The sequence below is a fragment of the Peromyscus californicus genome, unplaced genomic scaffold (genome assembly GCF_007827085.1).
Source record: "Peromyscus californicus insignis strain IS unplaced genomic scaffold, ASM782708v3 Scaffold_11__1_contigs__length_118956290, whole genome shotgun sequence".
NCBI classification, from domain to species: Eukaryota; Metazoa; Chordata; class Mammalia; order Rodentia; family Cricetidae; genus Peromyscus; species Peromyscus californicus.
This window is the reverse complement of record NW_026294402.1, coordinates 90174024-90195672: the sequence shown is the minus strand read 5'-3', so window position 1 is coordinate 90195672 and position 21649 is coordinate 90174024. Positions and strand designations below refer to the sequence as shown.

General features: G+C 36.9%; 1 protein-coding gene across 4 annotated transcripts in view; it reads right to left on the bottom strand.

Annotated features, from left to right (window-relative positions):
• The window catches only part of Xrn1 (5'-3' exoribonuclease 1), a 112681-nt gene that overhangs the window by 84956 nt on the left and 6076 nt on the right, over nt 1–21649 (bottom strand). For 3 of the 4 annotated variants that reach the window (XM_052717086.1, XM_052717065.1, XM_052717056.1), the window contains exons 2-10: nt 14252–14484; nt 11277–11374; nt 8749–8858; nt 8535–8645; nt 6877–6959; nt 4161–4248; nt 3907–4075; nt 2994–3061; nt 2444–2581 (exon numbers count right to left, since the gene is read on the bottom strand). In XM_052717086.1, coding sequence (XP_052573046.1) covers nt 2444–2581; nt 2994–3061; nt 3907–4075; nt 4161–4248; nt 6877–6959; nt 8535–8645; nt 8749–8858; nt 11277–11374; nt 14252–14484 — 1098 coding nt within the window. Of the gene's footprint in view, nt 1–2443; nt 2582–2993; nt 3062–3906; nt 4076–4160; nt 4249–5397; nt 5417–6876; nt 6960–8534; nt 8646–8748; nt 8859–11276; nt 11375–14251; nt 14485–21649 lie in introns of those variants that run through there. The other variant, XM_052717075.1, reaches the window with a different exon arrangement.

Genomic DNA, 21649 nt, shown 5'->3' with positions numbered 1-21649 from the left:
AGGATCAGCTTAGGAACTGGCAAGGTGAGGTGGCTGTGGCTTGTTCTGCTTCTCTGATCTTCCAGCATTCACCCCAATACCTGGCTCCAGGTTCGTTTTTATTGATAAGACCTTTTAATATTCGTGCTACACACCAGATTTTGAGCTGTTCCTAATACGACCTATCGTTTCAGCTTGACCCCAATGAGCACTTCCTGAATCTCTGACTCCAGTCATTCTTGAGTTTCTCCTAACCCTGGATCTTCCATGCTCGCCCATGTTTTTATTTTTATGATTGTAACCTTTCCTCTCATGTTTCTGGTAGCTTAGCTACCAGCAGTGACTCCCGTTAGCTTTTCTTTATACAACTCTGGCCTCTACCAGCTTCACAGTCATGGGCCATGCCTGCATGTATTTTTACTAAATAACTAACTCACATATTCCTGGAAGACTGGTGAAATTTATGAAGTTTAAGGACTGAGCTAAAGTAGAGGAAGCTAGGAGTTACTAACATGCAGGTTTTGTGAAGAGGTTTCCTCCACAGTTGCAAAGTTTCTTCCTTCTTTCCTTTTTCTTTCTTTCTAGTTGAGAGAGCCTTACTGTGTGGTGCAGGCCTGACCTGAAATTCAAGATCCTCAAGCTTCTGCATTTCCAGTAGGAGTTATAAGTATGCACCATCACACATAGTACAAAGCTTGTTTTCTTAGGAGAAATACCTGTAGTGGAATCAAACTGATGACTGCTAAGTTCCACTAAAAAAGAGCTATGCACATATGCTAGGCTGGAGAGAAAGCTTGGTGGATGAAGCGTCTGATGGCAAATGTGAGTACTGGAGCTACATCCCCAGCACCACGTAGAAAGGCAGCCAGCTGTGGCACCTGCCATAATCCCAGCACTTGTGAGGCAGACATGGGGATGCCCTGAGCTAGTGGCTAGCAAACTAGCTGGAATCGGGGAGACTAGGTCAGCTGTGGTCACCTGCTTCAGTAAAGTGACGAGCAACTGAGGACAACAATTTCAGATCTGAACTTGCACCAACGCACACATGCACTCACACATACAAATACACACAAACACTACACACATAAATGTGAAAAAAAAAAAGAAATAGAAAAACTGTGCCAGAGAAAATTAGGATATTTACATTTCCTAGGGGAAAACTTACTAGTCATGAGCCTAAATAGAGCCAGGATGCCATCATTATGGATAGGTTGAAGAAAAGTTGAGGTTTCTTTTACAAACTAACACAAGCAAGACATCGTTTAATTGGAGATCTTCTGTAGACACTAGAATATTCTAAGGGAGTCTATCATTCATTATTAAGCAGAAACATTTACTAGATATTATACTATTTTAAAAAGATTTATTTATTTTTATTTTGTGTGTATGAGTGTTCTGTGCACATATATGTAAGTGTACTGCATGCATGCCTGATGCCTATGGAGGCCAGAAGAGGGTGCTGGATACCTTGGAACTGGAGTTACAGATGATTGTAAGCCATCACATTTGTGCAGGAATAAAACCTGGGTTCTTTGCAAGAGAAGCAAGTGCTCTTAATCACTGAGCCATCTCTCTAGCCCTTAGATACTGTTCTATTAATTATTCTTAGTCTACTGCTGGCTTAGTGTCACAAAATGAAATGCTATAAATATTCACAGTTAACAAACTAGTTCAAGAGAACCATGTAACATACTTAGGAGATGGAGGGAGGAGATTGGGAGATCGAGGCCAGCCTATGGTACATGAGAGCTGGTTTCAAATAAATAAACAAGTAAACAAACAAATAAAAAAATCCCACAGGTCCCAAATAAATATAAAATAATCTAGTGATCTGTTGTTTTAAAATAACACAATTTAAATATATGATTTTAAAAGCTAACTTACTACTTCCTAAAACATTCTCTCTCTCTCACACACACACACACACACACACACACACACACACACACACACACACACACACACACACAGTGTTCCTAGTATCCACAGAGGCCAGAAGAGGATGGAAGAGCCCTGAAACTGGAGTTACAGTTGTAAGCTGCCTATGGGGCTAGGAACTGAACTTGGGTCTTCTACAAGTGCTCTTGACTGCCGAGTCAACTGTCTAGCCCCATTTATCGGCTTCTTGATAGAGGAAACATACTGCTATTCCTTAGAGGGGAAAGTAAGAAACTAATTTTTCCTTAAATACGTATTTATGATATGAGAGAAACACAGAGAGACAGAAACCAAATCAATTTTAGATGCTCATAAGAAGAAGAAATGAAAACAATGCTCCGAAACCTAAGGAACTGAAAAACAAGGAATATTAGTTTAACCATTACAGTTAAAAGAAAGAAAGAAAGAAAGAAAGAAAGAAAGAAAGAAAGAAAGAAAGAAAGAAAGAAAGAAAGAAAGAAAGAAGAGAACAGGAAAAGAAAGAAGAGAACAGGAAAAGAAAGAAGGGACACTAGAAACTGGTCACCTTTGATTTTCTCTTTTCCTTGCAGTTCTTGGCTTCTTCGGCTGCCACACCTGCTGCTTCATTGAGATACTTGTTACCAACTTTGCTTTCAAACCATTTGAGGTCCACAAAAACTTCACTGAAGTGCTCTCGATCAAACTGAACAAAAAAATTATATTTTAAAATGACTTAAACATGTGTGAAAGAATACAAACTAAATTTCTAACAGCAACTATTTCTGGGGTATAGAAAATAGGAGAATGTTTACATACACACACAAACACATACATACACAGTATCATTAACTTGGATAATGTTTATATATACACACACACAATATCATTAAATCTGAAAATTAAACATAAATAATTAAAATCAAATAATTCAAATGAAATTATACAGAATGAACAATCAGAACAAAGCTACAAAATAGTTTTATCCCCCCTCTCGTATTAACTAAGTGATTAGTGACCATTCACAGCTACCCCAGGATAGCAAAAAACCTTGTTAACTAAATGATTAGTGACATTCACCGCTACCCCAGGATACCAAAAACCTTGTAGTTACTTACATCTGACAGTTTCACAAGGTATTTCTCAAATCGTGGTAAGTTGAGATGCCCACTTTCATTAATATAACCTAAAATGAATCAAATTTAAACTTGTAGTTTAAACTGACATTATTTTCTAAATAGCTCTATAAAATTCTTTCTACAAACTGCTGCATAATTATTTTAATGAAGAAAACCCTCCGTTTTACTGTCTATAAACTAGCTTTAGTTCTTATAACCTTTATACTACTATATTTTAGCCACTGGAGTAAAATATTGGAAAGTCCAGGTTACATAATAATAATGCTTCCGTATTTCCAACCATATTTGTAACAACACCATGTGTATTACAGTCTATCTGGATCATTCAATTGGACATGTTTATGCAAGAAAAAGGGTGTAGCTGGTTGTAGAGGAACACATGTATTCTGTTATATGAGGTTATACAGGCTGAGGAAGGAGGATTTTGAGTTTGAGGCCAACCTGGGAATACATGGTAAGACTAAAAAGAAGAAGAAGGGGGAGGAGGGAAGAAAAAAGAGGAAAGGAGTAATTTCCTGTAATTTAGAAAAATTGTTTACCAATTTCCCATTTTTACTGAAAAAAAATTTTGATTCATATTAAATACTTTTACGTATACTTTGAACAACTGGATTTCTACAATGAAATATGAACGAAATGAAATGAAAGTAATGAGGTCTGCTGGTTTTCTTAAGGAATCAGAGGTGACATTAGTTATTTAATGAGTGAGGTTATTTATATGTGGTCACTTTCTTTAGTGACCACTGAAAATAACAACCTCAGTGCCTACCACTTAGACTAAAAGGAGTCCACAATGTTTTCCTAATTTAGTCATGCATGCAATAATCTAATAAATAGAGAGAAATCTTTAGGGTGAGCTGGTAACTAAATTAGCAGTAAAGAGTGGTCTTACCTCCAAGTTCTGGCAGGATGGCAATATATGTTCCATAAAGAAGAGGCAGCGCATCATGATTAATATGTAAATGAGGTAGATGAGGGATAAAATCATTGCCAACAAGAAATCCCATCAAAATCCAATCATCTATAATTTTTTCAATATCATATTTAAATGTGATCTTTTCCTATGGCAAAATGGAGAATAAACTGAAATCCTATAGAAATTTCTATATGCAAGAAACTGCAGTCAATGGCTATATTAATACTTACTTTTAATGCTGAAAATTCATAATCAATATACTCTCTCATTAAAGACAAGTGTAGGAGGTGAAACGTCGTTTCTTCTGGTGCACATACCCTGCAATTAGTCAAGTGATCAAAACAGAGTGGTCCAACTTCAAAAATGCAGCAATGGTTAAGTAAAAGTTATCATTAAGAGATAATTCTTATATTTAAATCAAGTAATTTATATACAATTATATGAGAATGCCATCATAATGGGTGAAACATGGTAAAGTTCAAAATAATTGGTTTACATTATACTTTTGGTGGAAGGACTCTTAAGAACTTGTATGATCTAAATACACAATACATATAAGAAACTAGTGTGGCTACTGGTCATTGTAAGAAGTGTACAAATTAGTGAGGGCGTGAGGGTGGATGTACATTTTTAAATTTATGCAATGTGGATTATCTCTTGAATTGGTTAGGAAGCTATATTGGCTTATACTCCAAGTTTAGATATAAAAAAGAATATTAGGGGGACAGTAATATATTTAAATAGATAATACATAAGCAAGATTTATGATAAGGATCCAAGGGCAGTTCAACATAAGAAAACCAACATCATATAGCACATGAACAGAGTGAAGGGGAAATTTTTCTGGGATCATTTTGCAGAAAAAGGATTTAACGATATTAAACACTCTCCCATAATAACACCTGAAATGTAAGTACTCAGGAGGCAGAGGCAGCAGGATAATGAATTTGTGGCCAGCCTGGTCTACATAGAGTTTTGGCTGGCTTAGCCTATAGGAAGAAACTATACATAGAGTTTTGGCTAGCTTGGCCTATAGGAAGAAACAGTGTTAAAATTAGAGAGAGTGGGCTAGCAAGAGGCTCACTGGGCAAAGATATTTGCCATTAGGTCTGATGACCTGGAGTTTGATCTCCAGAGCCTGCTTCTACTACAGGCTGTCCCTCTGACCTCCACACATGCCATAGCATTGCATGTGTGCGTGCACACACACATTCTCTCTCTCTCTCTCTCTCTCTCTCTCTCTCTCTCTCTCTGTCACACACACACACACACACACACACACACACACACACACACACACACACACACACACACACACATTGTAAAATATACTCTCAAAAGAGAAAAAGACCTATAGAGATAAATTTATTTCCTTAATATGACAAAGGACATTTATGAAAACACATAATTAACATTATAGAGTGAAAACATTATTCCTAAGACCAGGAATAAGACAAGGATACCTACTTTACCACAGCTATTCAACACACCATAGCTATTCAACACTGTTCTTTAACTCCTAGCCAGGGCAATGAGGCAGGAAAGATAAAGAAATGGAATTAAAATTGGAACGGGATAAGTACAATTTTATCTGTTTTCAGATGGTGTGATTTTACATACAGAAAACTCCATAGGATATATAAAAACATATTAGTGCTAATAAACAAATAACGCATCTACAGGGAACAAAATAGGTAGTGTTTCTGTACACCATCAAAGGAAATTAAGAAAATTATTCCAGGGGCTGGAGAGGTGGCTCAGAGGTTAAGAGGACCAGGGTTCAGTTCCCAGAACCCACATGGTGGTTCACAACCATCTGTAACTCTAGTTATAGGACCTGACATCCTCTTCTAGCTTTGGGGGGCACCACACATGCATCTGGTGTATATACATACATGCAAGCAAAACACTCATGCACCTAAAATTAAATAAAAAAATCTGAAAAACTTGATTCTATATACAAATGGGCATCCAGAAGAGTTAAATACTTAGGAATAAACTTAACTAAGGGTATATCAGGGAAACTACAAAATATTACTTAAAGAAATTAAAAGAAGACACAAAATGTGTACACATGGATTAAAAGGCTTAACATCAAGATGTTTTAAAAGATCTACAGATTTCTTAGATCTTTCTTAAAGCTATCCTTTATCAAAACCCCAATGATGTTTTTCACCAAAATAGGAAAATCTATCATTTAAATCACCAAAATAGGAAAATCTATCATTAAAAAATAAATAAAGAAAAAAAAACACCATACTTCCAAGAGACCCTAAACATACAAAATAATCTTGAAAAAAGAATAAAGTTGGGGTTTCATTCTTCTTGATTTCAATGTTAACTACATTAAAATCTACATGAATACACCAGTAATGGTATAAAAACAGGTAGATATTACTAAAAATAACATCGAAACACAAGAAATAAAACTTTGCATACATGAGCAAATGATTTTCAACAAGGAACCAAGAATTTCAATAGGGAAAGGACAGTTTTCTCAACAGTCAGTGATGGGAAAATTGAGTTCCCACATACAAAGAATGGAGTTAGATTTTTACCTCATACTATATACAAATACTAATTCAAAATGGATAAATGATTAAACTATGTAAGCTGAAACTATGTAACTCAGAGCGGAGTCGAACTCAGCAGCAGAGTGTTTACTGCTGGGTTCAAGTCCAGCACTGCAAAAATAACCAAAGCCCAAACAGCAAAACAAACCCTCTACAAAACTTTTAGACTAAAACACAGGGGTAAACTTTAGGAGATTAGATTTGACAGTGTTTTCTTGGGTACTACAGACATCTAAAGCATAGGCAATAAAAGAGGAGGATGCCCTGGACTACAGCAAACAGCACCCATGAATGAAGACTATCTGCAGAGCCCATCTCTAAGGGACTACTAGCCATGCTTCAGTTTTGGTCCTTCTCCCAACACCTGATTTACCTTTGTGGTTTTTTTCCACCAAACCGAACTTCTTCTCTTAAGAGAGAAAAATGTGCCTCGTGACTTGTTAATCCAAGCATGATCTGTTGAAAAATAATTATGAAATATTTCTATCCTACCTTTGTTCATACCATTAGGTTTACAAAAGCAACTTAATATCTATATGGAGAAGATTGCAAAGTCAAAATGTGAAAATTGAAATCAAATATGCAGATATCACAGAATGACCCAATGCCAGGATATGGATGGAATCAAGGGAGTTCACTTTTCTAGAACTATGTCCACCTCAGAGCCCACGAGCCTTGTAAGTGACACTATATTCTCCACTCCTCCTCCCCTAAATCACAAAACTTTCTCTGGATTTCCACAAATTCCTACTTCTTATGAGGATTAGAAATTAGAAGCAGCAACTCTCCTATGCTACAAAAATATAGAGGATGCTTAGAGGTCAGGGTGACATTAATATGAAAATTCATCCCAACACGGAAAAGGGCACTTTAATTTTCTCCTATGTCTTACTCCCTCAAGTGAACTCAAAAGTGTAGTGACCATGTGAATCAATGGCAATATATATTGTTTATTTTATTTAAATTCTTATTCAAACAACAAAACAAAGTGAAAATTTACAACACAATCAGCAGATGTGGTGATTTACCTTAAGCAATTATTATTATGTATGTGATAATGGCACTGTGGTTAAGTACCTTAAAAACTTGTTTATACAAATATGAAAATATGTATTTATTAGGTAAAAACAGTGTATGGAATTTGTTTCAATAACCCATGTTGGTAGAAAAGAGGCAGATGACTACATTAAATTAAAAAAAATTAATACTTAAGGAAACTTGCCTGGTGTGATGTTGCATACCTTAATCCCAGCACTCAAGAGGCAGAGGAAAGCAGATCTCTGAATTTGAGGCCAGCCTGGTCTACAGAGCAAGTTTCAGGACAGCCAGGGCTGTTACAGACAGGGCTACACAGAGAAACCCTGTCTCAAAAACAAACAAACAAAAAAGCCCAGAAAACTTAAGGAAATTTAAGAGTACAAAGAAGGTCATTATACTAGCTTGCTTGTTTAGTTTTGGTTAGTATGAAAACTTCTCTGATAGGGGGCTGGAGAGATGGCTTCAGCAGTTAAAGAAAGGTTAACTACTGCTCTTGCAGAGGACCTGGGTTCAGTTCCAGGTACCTACAGGGCAGCTCATAACTACCCCCTAACTCCAGTTCTAGGGGATCCAATGCCCTCCTCAGGCAACAGGCACACACATGGTACACATACATACATGCAGGCAAAATAGTCATACATATAAAAGGTATTTGAGGCATGGAGCTATGAATTAGGAGGTTTTCGTGACAGTAAAAACATGAGGTTAAACAGTTCTCTTTCCTTGGCTTCAGCATTTCCTCCTCAGCATCATACTCATAGAACTAGGGTTACTCAGGTCTGTAGACTATACTGACATCAGTTATTCATAATCTATAACAAACAAACAAAGCTTATTTTCTCAATTCTTTTAGAACTTAGATAATGGCAAATGTCAATCACTGCCTTCTATATTTGTTGCTACAGCCAATGAACTTCCTGCATTAAAAACTCCACCTCTTAGGTATTTAGTTCTATGACACAAGCTTATAATGACAATAAGTGGTATACCTACCAAGTCAGCATCTAAGCCATAAAGACAATGTCTGGTGTTTGGATCATGATCTGGCTTTGCTTTCTCGGATCTGATAAATTCCATGATTTTATGCTCTCCTTCTCCAGGAGTCTAAACATAATGTTTAAAAAAGAAGGTGGTAATATGCTATGCTTCAAACTTTTAAAAATTTTAAACTTTTAAAAATTCCTTAGATTAAAAAAAAGATGATAACCTCATGGCCTGAGAAGTAGATGGTAACGCCTTGCCATGATTTGTCAGTGGAAATTTTCATATTTACAAAATACTTCAGATGTTCATGCAACCTGGCCATGAATTCAGTCCCTATAAATAAAAAGTTTTAAAAAGGTTAATCTGAGAAAGATGAAAATACCAAAAACAGTTAAGTTCCCAGTAACAACATAGAATCAGTATCTTCAAAGAAAGCCCGAAGCTCTTTTGTTTATCCTGCAAGCAAATAATAGACTGTGTCTTCTAGCAAGTATCTTCAATGCTTCAAATGTCACTAGCAACCTTAAATGAAGTCAGTGCCACAAAGGTAGTCATGAATTTTACACAATCTACACACCGTGCTTGAAGTATTTTATCTAAGAGCAGTTTGAACTTTAATTAACTCCAACTTTGTCCATTTTTGCTGAATTCCTAAGCATATTATTAATTTTATTTATTATCATTATGCCTGTGTATGGTGTGTAATGTGTGAGGGTGAGTATATGTATGCTATGGCACATATGAGGAGGCTAGAGGAGTTTTCTGTAGTTCATTCTATCCTTCGACCATGGGTTCTAGGCTTTGAACACAGGTCAACTTGTGTGGAAAATGCTTTTACACACTGAAATGTTTTTCTAGATCCTGAAGTATTTTTATAAGACATGGAGTTTTAATCAGATTGCTAACAATAATTATTATTGTTAATTTATATTATTAATAACTAATATTGCTTTCTTTTTTTTTTTAAGTGTGTAGTCCAGGTTAGTCTTAAACTCACTATGAGCTAAGGATAACACTAAACTTCTGATCCTCTGCCTCTATTTCCCAAGTCCTGGGATTACAGGCATGCACAACCACACCCGATTTACACTGTGCTGAGGACCGAACCCAGGATCTCATGGTGCAAATGATGGCCTCTACCAAATAAACTGTACTCCCACTCCAACAACTACTAGGATGTGTATATATAGGTTCGTGCAGAAGCATGTGTTTATATGGAGGTCAAAGGACAACCTGTGATTGGCTGGTTCTTCCTTAGATACCATCCACTTTATTTTTTCACTTTTTAGTCAGAGTCTCTATGTATCCCTGGCTGCCCTAGAACTTGCTATTTAGAACAGGCTGGCCTCTAACTCACAGAGATCTTCCTACCTCTGCCTCCCAAGTATTGGAATTAAAGCTGTGTGCCACCATGCCCAGCTTGTCTTTTGAGACACAGATTCTCACTGAAATCTAGGATTCAATAAGTAGGCAAAATAGGTTGACCAGGAGCTCCAGGAATCCTTCTAACTCATCTCCCCAGCAAGCTTACAAGTGTGCACCACTATACCCAGTTTCTTATACGGGTGCTGGGGATTGAACTCAGGTCCTTATGTTTGTGTGATTAAGTACCCTACTGACTGAGTTATCTCCCAATAACTGCTATGTTTTAATTTTTAAAATACTTATTTTATATATATAGTGTTTTGCCTGCACATATGTATGTGAACCATGTGCATGCAGTGCTCTTGGAGGCCCAAAGAGGGTATCTGATCCTCTAGAACTGGAGTTACAGAAGGTTGTGAGCCACCATGTGGATGCTGGCAATCGAACCCAGGTCCTCTGCAAGAGCAATTAGTGCTTTTAACCATTGAGCCACCTCTGTAGCCCCAATAACTACTATTCTTAACATGAAAAATTATTTTAATCTGGAAAGTCAGTATACAATGATTATACCATAGAAAATCTCAGATGATCAACAGTCAAAGGCAATACTATCTTAAACTATATCCAGGAGAAACTGGTTATTAAACTGAACAATGTGTACCTAAAACAACAACAAAAATCACTAGTTTGTATGGAATTTAAAGTTACATTTAAGATTTTTGCCCAAAATAAAGGATTGTAAAGATGCCAGTCAACCCCCTCAAGTGTATCAAGTAGGGTAATATATATAGAATTAAGTTAAATAAATTACTCATAAATTACTATTTTTTTTATATTTATGTATTAATTTTATTTGTGTGTGTGGAGGTCAGAGGATAACTTGCAGTAGCTCCAGCATGGAGCCTGGGAATTGAACTCACGTCATCAGGATGGGCAGCAACTGTCTTTATCTGCTGAGCCATTTCCCTGGCCCTATTTTCTTAAAGTCACAGAAATCCCAGATTCCTTTGGGAGGTAGAGGAGTAAACTCTCTGGACTGAAAGAATGGATTTCTCATCCTGAAGCCATGGGGTAGGTATAGAAACTTGTCTATTTCATACTGGTGAGTAAGCAGAATCAACTGAAAGCCCCTGTGAGTTCCTCCAGGTTAGGAACTCTATGTAGCTGACAAAGTCTCTCCATATCTGCTCATCAACACCTGGAAACACTACAGGGGGTCTTTATAGGAACCTTACAGCCAACATGATGAGATCATCTCATGAGCAGATAGAAATGGGAAAACATGGCTAATGAAGGCCTGAGGACAACTAGTCTAAAAACAAATCCCATTAGGGAAATCTTCAGTTTCTATCTGAAATCTTTCAGAATGACTTTCAGTCAATTTACCTGGCGTAATACAGTTAGAGTCAAATCTGGCTTCTGTGGGAAGCGTTTCTCCCTTTTCTATTGCTTTTTTAATTTTGTCTTCTGCCTCCTTGGCTGACCTTAAAAGAGAAAAAATATCTTACATTTCTAGAAAATAAACATTTTACACAAACTATTATTTAGAAGCTTTTTTATATAAAACACTAATTTGTTGGCCCTAAGGTTCAAAACTATACAATTTAAAAAATAATCATAATAGAAATGAATAAGCCTAGGAATTCTTTGCTTTTATTTACAGAATTGAGGTTTGCTTTTTTTTAATATGAAGACTATAGAAGATGGACATTAAAATAGTAAAAAGCTCACAAATCATTACAAACACTTAAGTAATTCTAACATAATATACAGCAAATTTATTCCAGAAACAAGGACAAAGGTTTTAAGTGTCAATTGTGTTTGCTATATTTAATTATATCATTTAATGATTTTAATAATTTTACTAATCATCAATGATATGAGTATATAAAATATAGCAAAAAAATGATTCCAGGCTTTAAAGATTACATTCTATGGGGGAGCAGGGTGGGGAACAGCAAGGGGAGATATTGAGTAGCCATTCTTAATTTAGCTGCAATATAGAAACAACTATTAAAATAATCTAAGTAAAGATAAAGACAGCCTACACTGAGATACTAGATTTTAAAAAGATGACAAAAAGAAGTATAAATAGGTTGTAGATGTGAGAAGGAGTTCAAATTACTCTTGGACTTGGGTTGGGCAGCTATCATACAGTATGGAAACAGGAAAGAGAAAAGAGCTGCTTTGGGGAGGAGGAATTCAGTTCTGAGCATGGGAAGCCTGCTGGGATCTAGGCTATCCAAACAGAGACAGTCAACAAGTGTTTCACTAGAAAAGGAACTTGGGAGTGAGAAAACCACCATAAAGATGAATTTGTGAGTACTCAGTAGAGACATAGTAGTAGAAGTTATTAGATGTGATCACTCGGGGCTCAAGGAAGTTAACTTTAATGATAATTTAAGAAAAAAACAGCAGCAGAGAAAGGGAAGATGACAGAGGTCCAGCATGATACCAAGAGAGCAAAGCTACATGAAGGTGAAGGACAGAAATCCCAGAACGAAAGAAGGATCAGCACTGTTACTTGCTGTGGGCGGAGAAAGCAATGCACACTTAGTCTTTGGATTAGGACATAAGCCTGTGATCTTGTAAGGAAATTTTAGTGGCACAGTATGAATAAAAACCAGAAGGCAGATTCAGAGCTAAGACATCAAGCATTAAAGTATGAAGATGCCACGGGACTTTCTAGGAAATATGGGGCTCTTGGAGACAGCCTAGCATTTACTACATGTTTGTGGTAGTTACAACAGATTGATTGGTCCTGAATTCCCAGCCAGTAAGTAGTCTATACTTCTGATACTGAAAAGGTTCTGAAGTTAAAAACAGAGCTGGAAGGCTTCCCTGCAGTTCAGTTTCTGGAAGTGAGTTGATTTTTGTTAGTTAGATGCCTCCATAAAAGTTGGGAAGGTGGGAAGAAGTGAGAAGATACCACCATGACAGTTGAGACACTAAGGCTGTTGGGGGTGAGGGTTCAGCTATGATAGAGGAGTGACAAGAAGAGAAACCAGTACTTAGGAACATTTCAGTACTGAGAAGCAAGGAGTAGGGTATCCATTCTGTCTAATGTAGATCTAGTAGACAGAGCTAGGATGCACTGATACCTTCTGGTGGCTGAACTCTATGGAGACCAGGCTGGTCTTGCACTCAAGGAGATCTCCCTGTCTGTGCTCACAAATATTGGGATAAAGGCCTGCACCCTCAGCATCTTAACATGAATTTTTAGGCTAGTAGCTACCTAATACTAGTTTAGTAAATACCATGTATAGATACCTAGTATAAACAGTTTTCCAATGTCTAGAAATTCTGATTAAATCTTTAGGTAGTCCTCAAATATCTAAATTTTAGTTTAAAAAAAAGCCAATTTGGGTGGCAGTGGCACACGCCTTTAATCCCAACACTCAGGAGGCTGGCGGATCTCTGTGAGTTCAAGGCCAGCCTGGTCTACAGAGAGAGATCCAGGACAGGCACCAAAACTACACAGAGAAACCCTGTCTGGAAAAAAAAAAAAAAAAAAAAAATAAAATAAAATTAAATTAAAAAAGCCAATTAAGGATCCTAGTATTTTCAATACTTTTAGACTGTTTTTTTCTTTTAGTAGTTAAATCAATACTCTGCCATTCTCTCCTTAGTCTCACTGGAAGGTTTCTCTAAGACATTGTCCCATCTTTCTTGACAACGTTCACATTTGATGCAGGAATACTCTGTTATTCTTTATCCAACCATTATGATTAAATGAGCCAGCCTTTCATTATGCTAACACCTCAAATACTCTGGACTTAGGATACCTCCAAACAAGCACAGAGCCTGACTTCACTGTTATTTAGATATACTCCACACATCCAGGATTTTGATTTTAAGACTCTTTTGATTTCCAATCCTTTTACTTCTACAGAGTGGTGCTGATAATGCCAGGTTCCTACCTGAACTCTCTCTCTTCCCAAATCCCAGTCACCGTCTCCTCTCATTTGCCTTACTGCCCATTAGGGCTCATGTTTACTCAAAGTCAGCATCTAGACTAAGACACTCACTCACTAGGGTTGTTGAGTCACTGTCATTAAATGACCTCCTGGCACACTCTGGGGTGACTGAAGCAAGGTGGATCACCACAGGCGTCCTGCTCTACTTCACTACTTACCGGTCATCAAAGCCAAGTTTGAAGACTTAGAACTAAGAGCGGAGTGACTTTATATGAAACCCAACACAAGCTTTGAGATATAATTCATCAGAATTACTAGTTGATTATTTGACTAGTCAAATATGATAATAAGTATGGAGTATACCAGTTACTTTGAGGATTTAAATAGAAAACAAATTTGAATAGAAGATGCACTCTATTATGTCAACTGTTTTAAATAATTTACCTAAAACGCCTCCCACGCTGCTGGTTCATTTTTGCTCGAGGAGCCACACCATCAACAGCCATAAAGAACACTTTCCTAGGTTTAATAATTCGAAACAACACCTCTAAGTAGTGAAAAATGTCAGTAAAGATTTTGTCATCTGAAATTCTGAAGTGAACATCATCATCATTAGGATGGGAACATTGATGTATAATTCCATTCATATCCAGGTACAAGTTATCAAATTCTGGAATCTAAAAAGCAAAAAAAAAAAAAGTTCCAGATTATTAATTATTGTAACTATTTTAATGCCTGGCAAAAAGTGATTCTTCAATGGTTCAAAACAAAAAAAACAGACAAAACAAAACAAAACAAAAAACAGGATGTAATATATATAAAAACTCAAGGGGGCCTCTTCCAGAGGACCCAAGTTTGGATCGTAGTTTACACTGGGCTGTGCACAACCCCCTGTATCTCTAGTCCTAGGGGATCCAATACCCTCTTCTGACCTCCTCAAAAACCACATGAATGTGCACAAACATGCAGACACACATGCCATAAACATACATATAAAGTTAAAAAACACATCTTAAAAAAAGTTAATAAACAATCACAGTTGAATAAAGTAAGCAGAGGAAAGCAAACAGGAGTAACTAGTAATGCAGAGACAATCACGTAGTTATATAATGTACAGCTTGACCTAACTTACTATGAGGAAATAATCTATTTATTCAAAGAAAGAGCCTCAGGAAAAAACCAGAGAAAGCACTTAGTTAATACGGCACTCAAAATATTAGTTTCTCCATGTTTGCTACTTGGCATCGCAAAGTCTCAATTTCTTATATAAATGGGAAAATAATGCCCATTTACATCAAAAGGTTTTATAAAAGAGTATTAAAGGTTTTATAAGTGACTTAATACCTTTTGCATTTGGTTTATGCGAACAGAGCCACTTACTCGTTACATTAGTTTTTAAAAGCTTAGATTATCTGAAAATGGAGGCAAAATAGTGAGTTGATGGAATGGAAAGTCAGACTCCAGGCTTCACTCAGGGGCTTGGTAGGGGAAGGTGGGGCATCTACTTTTATAGAAGGTCTCATGACTCTGGTTTTCATTTTTTTTGTTTTGTTTTAAGCAAGCACATTATCAACACAAATGTACACTGACAGAGAACTGAAATGGCTGTAAGTATCCAGTTCAATCAAATAATTTTTTTTACTAGTCTCCTTTATACATTAAATAAAGAAAATTAGCACTAATTAGTAAACATGTGCAGTAACAATATTATTTGCTCATTATTTAAAAAATGGCATGCCTTTTGAGGTTTCTGGGTGACAAGATTTAGATCATTAAATACTGCCAAGCATTTATCTAAAACATACCTACTTTACAGAATTAAATAAGTGCTAAATAAAAACTCTTTAAATGTTCTTATTGAGTAACAAATAGGATCAACTGAAATTAACAGCCGTAATTGCAAGATTTTAAAGAGCATTCAAAACTTACTATTTGTTTCAGGAATCTGAAAACCCCAAATGAAGCCTCATTGTAAGTTCTTGAGAGTGGAATAATTTATACAAAATGATCCAATTTCCTTTTGTTTTGTTTTGTTTTTGTTTTTTCTTAAGACAGGGTTTCTCTGTGTAGCTTTGGAGCTTTTCCTGGAACCCACTCTGTAGCCCAGGCTGGCTGCAAACTCACAGAGATCCACCTGCCTCTGCCTTCCGAGTGCTGGGATTAAAGGCGTGCGCCACCACTGTCCGGCTAAATATAATTTTTAAGACTTAAAATAATTCAAAGTGAGTGTGTGTGTGTGTGTAAGTGGTCATGGAAGCCAGAAGAGGGTGTCCACACATTTGGAGCTGGGGTTATAGTTATAGGTGGTTGTGAGCTTCCCTAGGATTTGGGTGCTGGGAACTGAATGCTAGTTCTCTTCAAGAACAGCAAGCATTTTTAATACAGAATCATCTCTCTAGCTACACAGTTCTAGCTATTTTAATACTAATAGCATTGTGCTAGATCAAAGGGTTGTACAGCTCTAAGAATTTATGATGCAAGTTGTATTTTTTTTTTCCGTAAAGAATACGTTTACATTCTTTCCTTTCTGAACATCCTATAGGAAGCCTCAGACAAGTATAGTTTTCTAGAAAGGAGTGAATAGGCTTGTACTAATGGATTTTAAAAAGGAAGGCTTCCTGTACATCAGGCAACAGCTATACCCAGGAGCTTCCTCCATATTAGTCAAGTGCTGTTCCATGGAATTACACCTTGACTATAATTGTTATCTCCTCTCTTCTCAGTGGTGGTGCTACTGACTCGAAAACCACACCAGCAGCCCATCTACAGGAAATGGAATGTCCCTAGCAGAAGGCCAGCAGCGTGGCCTCTGCCAGCAGTGCAACCTGAGGAGTCCTCAGAATCTTGGAGACATCTGGGTTTTTGCTGTCCACTACAGAAAAGAATTTCATGATGAGTGAGACTGAAGCAAAGTTAGCAAATTAATTTATCAATCAGAAAGGCAATCGGTATTTGAAGAGAGTCAGGTGTGGGCGTTTTGAGAAAAATGTATGTAGGGTCTATGTAGTAGCAATATATGCGGTTGCAGGCTTGAAGCTACTTACTCTGCATCTAAGTTTAAATATTAAGAGAAAGTGAGTATTGGCATATTTTTGTCACTTGTAGAATTTTGTCCTTGAAGAGAGGCTAAGTACACTGTGCGGGCTGGTAGGTGAGGGGAGTACAATCAGAGATAAAACATTGATCAAAATGATCCTTACTTATACATTAAGGTCACAAGGAGGCCGGACTTAAGGAATAGTTCATTAGCAATTGTAACCACCCCGACAGTGATACTTCTTAGAAAGTGGAGTACAGCTGTAGCCAGACTTTCTTTTTGGCTGCCAGCCCCAAATAATGACATAGAGACTCATTATCAATTATGAAAGCTTGGCCTTTAGCTTAGGCTTGTTCCCAGCTAGTGCTTATAACTTAAATTAACCTGCTTCTATTAATCTACGTTCTGCCACTTGGCTTTTTACCTCTCTTCCAATCTGTATGTGTGGACAGGTTTTTCTTTGGACTGCCAGCTCACAAAAAAACGACATGGACACTTATTATTAATTATGAAAGACTGGCCTATAGCTTAGACTTGTTCCTCTAGCTCTTATAACTTAAATTAACTGATTTCTATTTATCTATGTGTTGCCACATGACTCATGGCTTTTACCTCTCCTGCATCTTGCTCCCTTTCTATGTCTGGCTGTGGATTCTGCCTTTTTTCTTCCCAGCATCCTCTGTGCCTGGAAATCCTGCCTAGCTATTGGCCATTCGCTTTTTATTAAGACAATCAGAGTGACACATCTTCACAGAGTTAAAAAAAGGTTATTCTACAACATTTCCCCCTTTTTGTCTAAATAAAAAGGAAAGGTTTTAACTCTATACAGTAAAACTATATACAATAAGAAAAACTGGGCTAGAGAGAAGGCTCAGAGGTTAATAGCACTGACTGTTCTTCCAGAGGTCCTGAGTTCAATTCCCAGCAACCACATGGTGGCTCACAACCATCAACAATGAGATCTGATGCCCTCTTCTGGTGTGCAGGCATACATGCAGGCAAAATATTGTATACATAATAAATAAATCTTAAAAAAAAAAAGAATATCAGGTAAGAACTACATTTACAATATCCAGTCCATTTGAATTTGGCAAATTTGGAGAAAGTACTGTATTAGCTATCCTATTCTGATGAATCAAAAGTTTTGTACCTAATTTTCTTTTTATCATAGCTTATATTACCAACCTAAAAATAATGTTTTAGACCTTAAAACATTTTCTTAAACAACTTAAGCTTTTATGTTTCTCAACCATATATACTTAACATCTTTTTTTTTTTAAATTTGGTAACAAAACTATAACTATAACTATCTCATCCTCAGCTCCACCAGAGACCTGAGAAGGATAAAATATTACTTGAGTAAATAGGAAGTACAGAGCAAACAACATCCAAAACTAAGAAACTACAGAGACATCTGACTGCCGGACAGTCACCCAGGTTTCCTCTGTAATGTTGGGGTATCCATCTTCAGCCTACAGGCCTAGAATAACTGACAGATTTTTCTGTGAAGCAGGAATTTTGAAGGACTGTCCCGCCTTGTCTTGGCAAAGTTTGGCAGTCACGTTCTTTTGTGTCCTGTTTGTCCAACTGGACAGCAACTGTCAGCAGTCAAGGCAAGGGCACTTTCTTGACCAGTGGCTAACCTTGCCACAAAGAAAGCAAACTCCATATGGAGGTTCTTCAAGGCCCATCATCTTCTCTGAAGTAAATTGGTGCTGCCAGAAGCAGACATGTCTCACTGTTGTGAAAAACCTTATGTTATTAAAACATCTTAAATGCCATATTCTGTAGGTCTCTAAAGTGTTTGAAGACCTGTCTATTTAAAATATCTTTTTTTGACCTTGAAAACATACCTAACATGACTACAAGTTTGTTATAGGTGACTAACTACTAACCTGGATTTCTTTATTATCCTAAATAGTTTGTAATAATAACTTTCAAGGACTAGAAATTTACATTACATTGTTAAATGTGCTCCATAGGTACAATACCTTAAACAAGATTAGAAACTTATGTACAGTATGTTCTAACAAAAATTATCTTGAGTTTGTATCACTACATAAAAATACCTTAAACAAGAGTAGAAACACATATACAGTATAACAAAAATAACCTTAAATTTGTATCGATATACAAAAATCCATACCAATGCAAAATATTTAAGATTAGTAGTTGCTTTTTTAGTTTAAAGGTAGATTAAGTAATCTACCCTTTTATCCTATTATTCCTTTATCCCCCCTTTTCTTTTCAGAACAATATTCCTTAATCTGATCTCCTTTGTTCAGCTTTTTTCCTGACCGTTACCAATAACAACTTATAACCAACCCCTCTAAATGATGACAAAAATCCATAATCCACTGAATGACAAAAAACTACCCACTCCACCTCTTGGGAATGTGGGCATTGTGTTCTCTAGACTGCTTCCTGTTGTTTCTGAGTGGAATTGGCAAAAACTGAGATAATGGTCAAGTCCTGGGGGAGCTAGTTGTTGTTCAGTCTTGGTGTGATAGGATGATGCAAGACTTATCTGCAGTCCTGGCTAGAATAGTCTGTCATGCTGGACCATCTTAGCCAGCAGCCTTGAAACTGTTCTTGATGCAGAACTCTGAGAAAACTACAACAGAGGCACTCTGAGAGACTGGATCACCTGGGCCACCCCTTTTCATTAGTGTCTGGTCTTCTTGCTCAGGAAACACACAAACTTTCAAAGATAACATATATATCGGCATTAACACAAGTATGGTCTCTGTGTTGTACACAAATCAGACAAAGATGATTTTTTTTGTTTTATGTTTGAGCAGGTAAAATATATGTCACTTGTCTTGTAGGTTTTTTTTTTTAAGTTTATTTCTTTATGTCTGTAGCCAGGATTTTCAGGGGGTCTCCCCAATCAAATCTGATCTCTATCAACCTTGAACGAATCAACACCCCTTTCATTTTCTGTGGAAACAAAAGCATAACCTCTTCTCCAATGCAACATACTTTTTGACTTCCAATTTGAAGGCATTTAAAAAATATATAGGTTGGTTTAATTTAGCAGTTTCCATAATCAATGTCTCTCGACAGCTATTATGTGTTCATCAGCAATCAATAAATTCAAAGTCAATGAGATGCCATATAAGAGCCAGATGTGTATTTCCCACCTTCATGTGGCTTATCCTTTTGATATTATTTTAGTCTCTCTTTAAAGACTTTATCATATCATTTATAAACTATTTTTTCTAGGATTGTCTATACCCATTTTTTTAAGCCTATGCACATTTTAAAAACACACTGTAAACTGTTTAGAGTTTTTTTCTGTCTGGATCTGTTTTTACTGAGCATCTGTTGTGTTCTCTGATTGCATGAGACAAATCTTAAATTGCTATGTCAGCTGCCGAATGGCTCAGTTTAGTGCATGGACCTGGCACATGGTGCTGGCAGCTGCCTACAGCCTGCAGGCAGCAGGTAGCTGTACCTCTGTATGCCACTGTGCCTACCCAAGAGAACATGGTCACCAGGAAGCCGTGTTCCTAACCTTTTTTTTTTTTCTCCCTTTTCTTAAAAGCTTTCTCAGGCTTTATTTGTATATACATGAGAAGATGTTGGGTGCCATATGTAGAAAGATTTTTCTTTAGGCTGCCAGCTGACAAAAAATGACATGGAGACTATTATTAATTATGAAAGTTCAGCCTATAGCTTAGGCTTATTCCTCTAGCTCTTATAACTTAAATTAACTCATTTCTATTTGTCTATGTGTTGCCATGTAACTCATGGCTTTTACCTCTCCTCCAGCATCTTGCTCCCTGTCTCTCAGTCTGGCTGTGGATTCTGCCTTTCTTCCTCCTAGCATCCTCTGTGCCTGGAAATCCTGCCTAGCTATTGGCCATTCAGCCTTTTATTAAGCTAATCAGAGTGACACATCTTCACAGTGTACAAAAAGATTATTCCACATTTCCCCCTTTTTGTCTAAATAAAAAGGAAAGGTTTTAACTCTAACACAGTAGGCCAGGTTGGCCTAGAACTGAGAGACCCACCTGCCTCTGCCTTCTGAGCACTACCACTCAGCCACCATTTCTAATTTATAAAAGTATTTTCATTTTGTCTCCTTCTGTCCTTCAACTGTTGAGGGACACTAATAGGAATAGATATGCTATTTCCCATTTAGGAAATCTCAAGCTAAAGTTACTACCTTTTCTTTTTCAATGAGGTATGGTAATTTTAACTAGACTATGTTTGGCATTGGTCAACTGAATAAATATTCTCAGGTATATGATATATTTTTTAACATGTGCTTTCAACTTCTTTTTTAATATATAGAACGTTTTAGAACTTGCTCTGCTGTGCTCCCCCACCCCCCCAGGAATACCTGTTATTTACTTATTAGCCCTTATATTACCTTATCTCTCCTATTTGTTACTTTCTCCTGAAAAACTTTTCTTCTTTTTTCCTGGTGCTAAGGGCCTGAAGCATGATAGACAAATGTTTTACTGTTGAGCTGCATTTCCAGCCCTTGAATCCTTTTAAGTCTTTTAATTTTTAAAATTTCTTCTTTCCACCTTGCATTAGTCAGAGTTCTCTAGAGGAACAGAATTGATAGACAGAAGGAATCTTTCTATATTACAAGGAGATTTATTAGAGTGGCTTATAGGCTGTGGTCCAGCTAGTCCAACAATGGCCATCTCCTCACAGAAAGTCCACAAACCTGACAGTTAACAACACAAAACTGGGTGTCTCAGATGATCTACATTGGAATCCTGAAGTAGGTTCTAATCCCAGAGAAGGAATGCCTCAGCAGCAGGATAGATGATCTTGCCTGCTGGAAT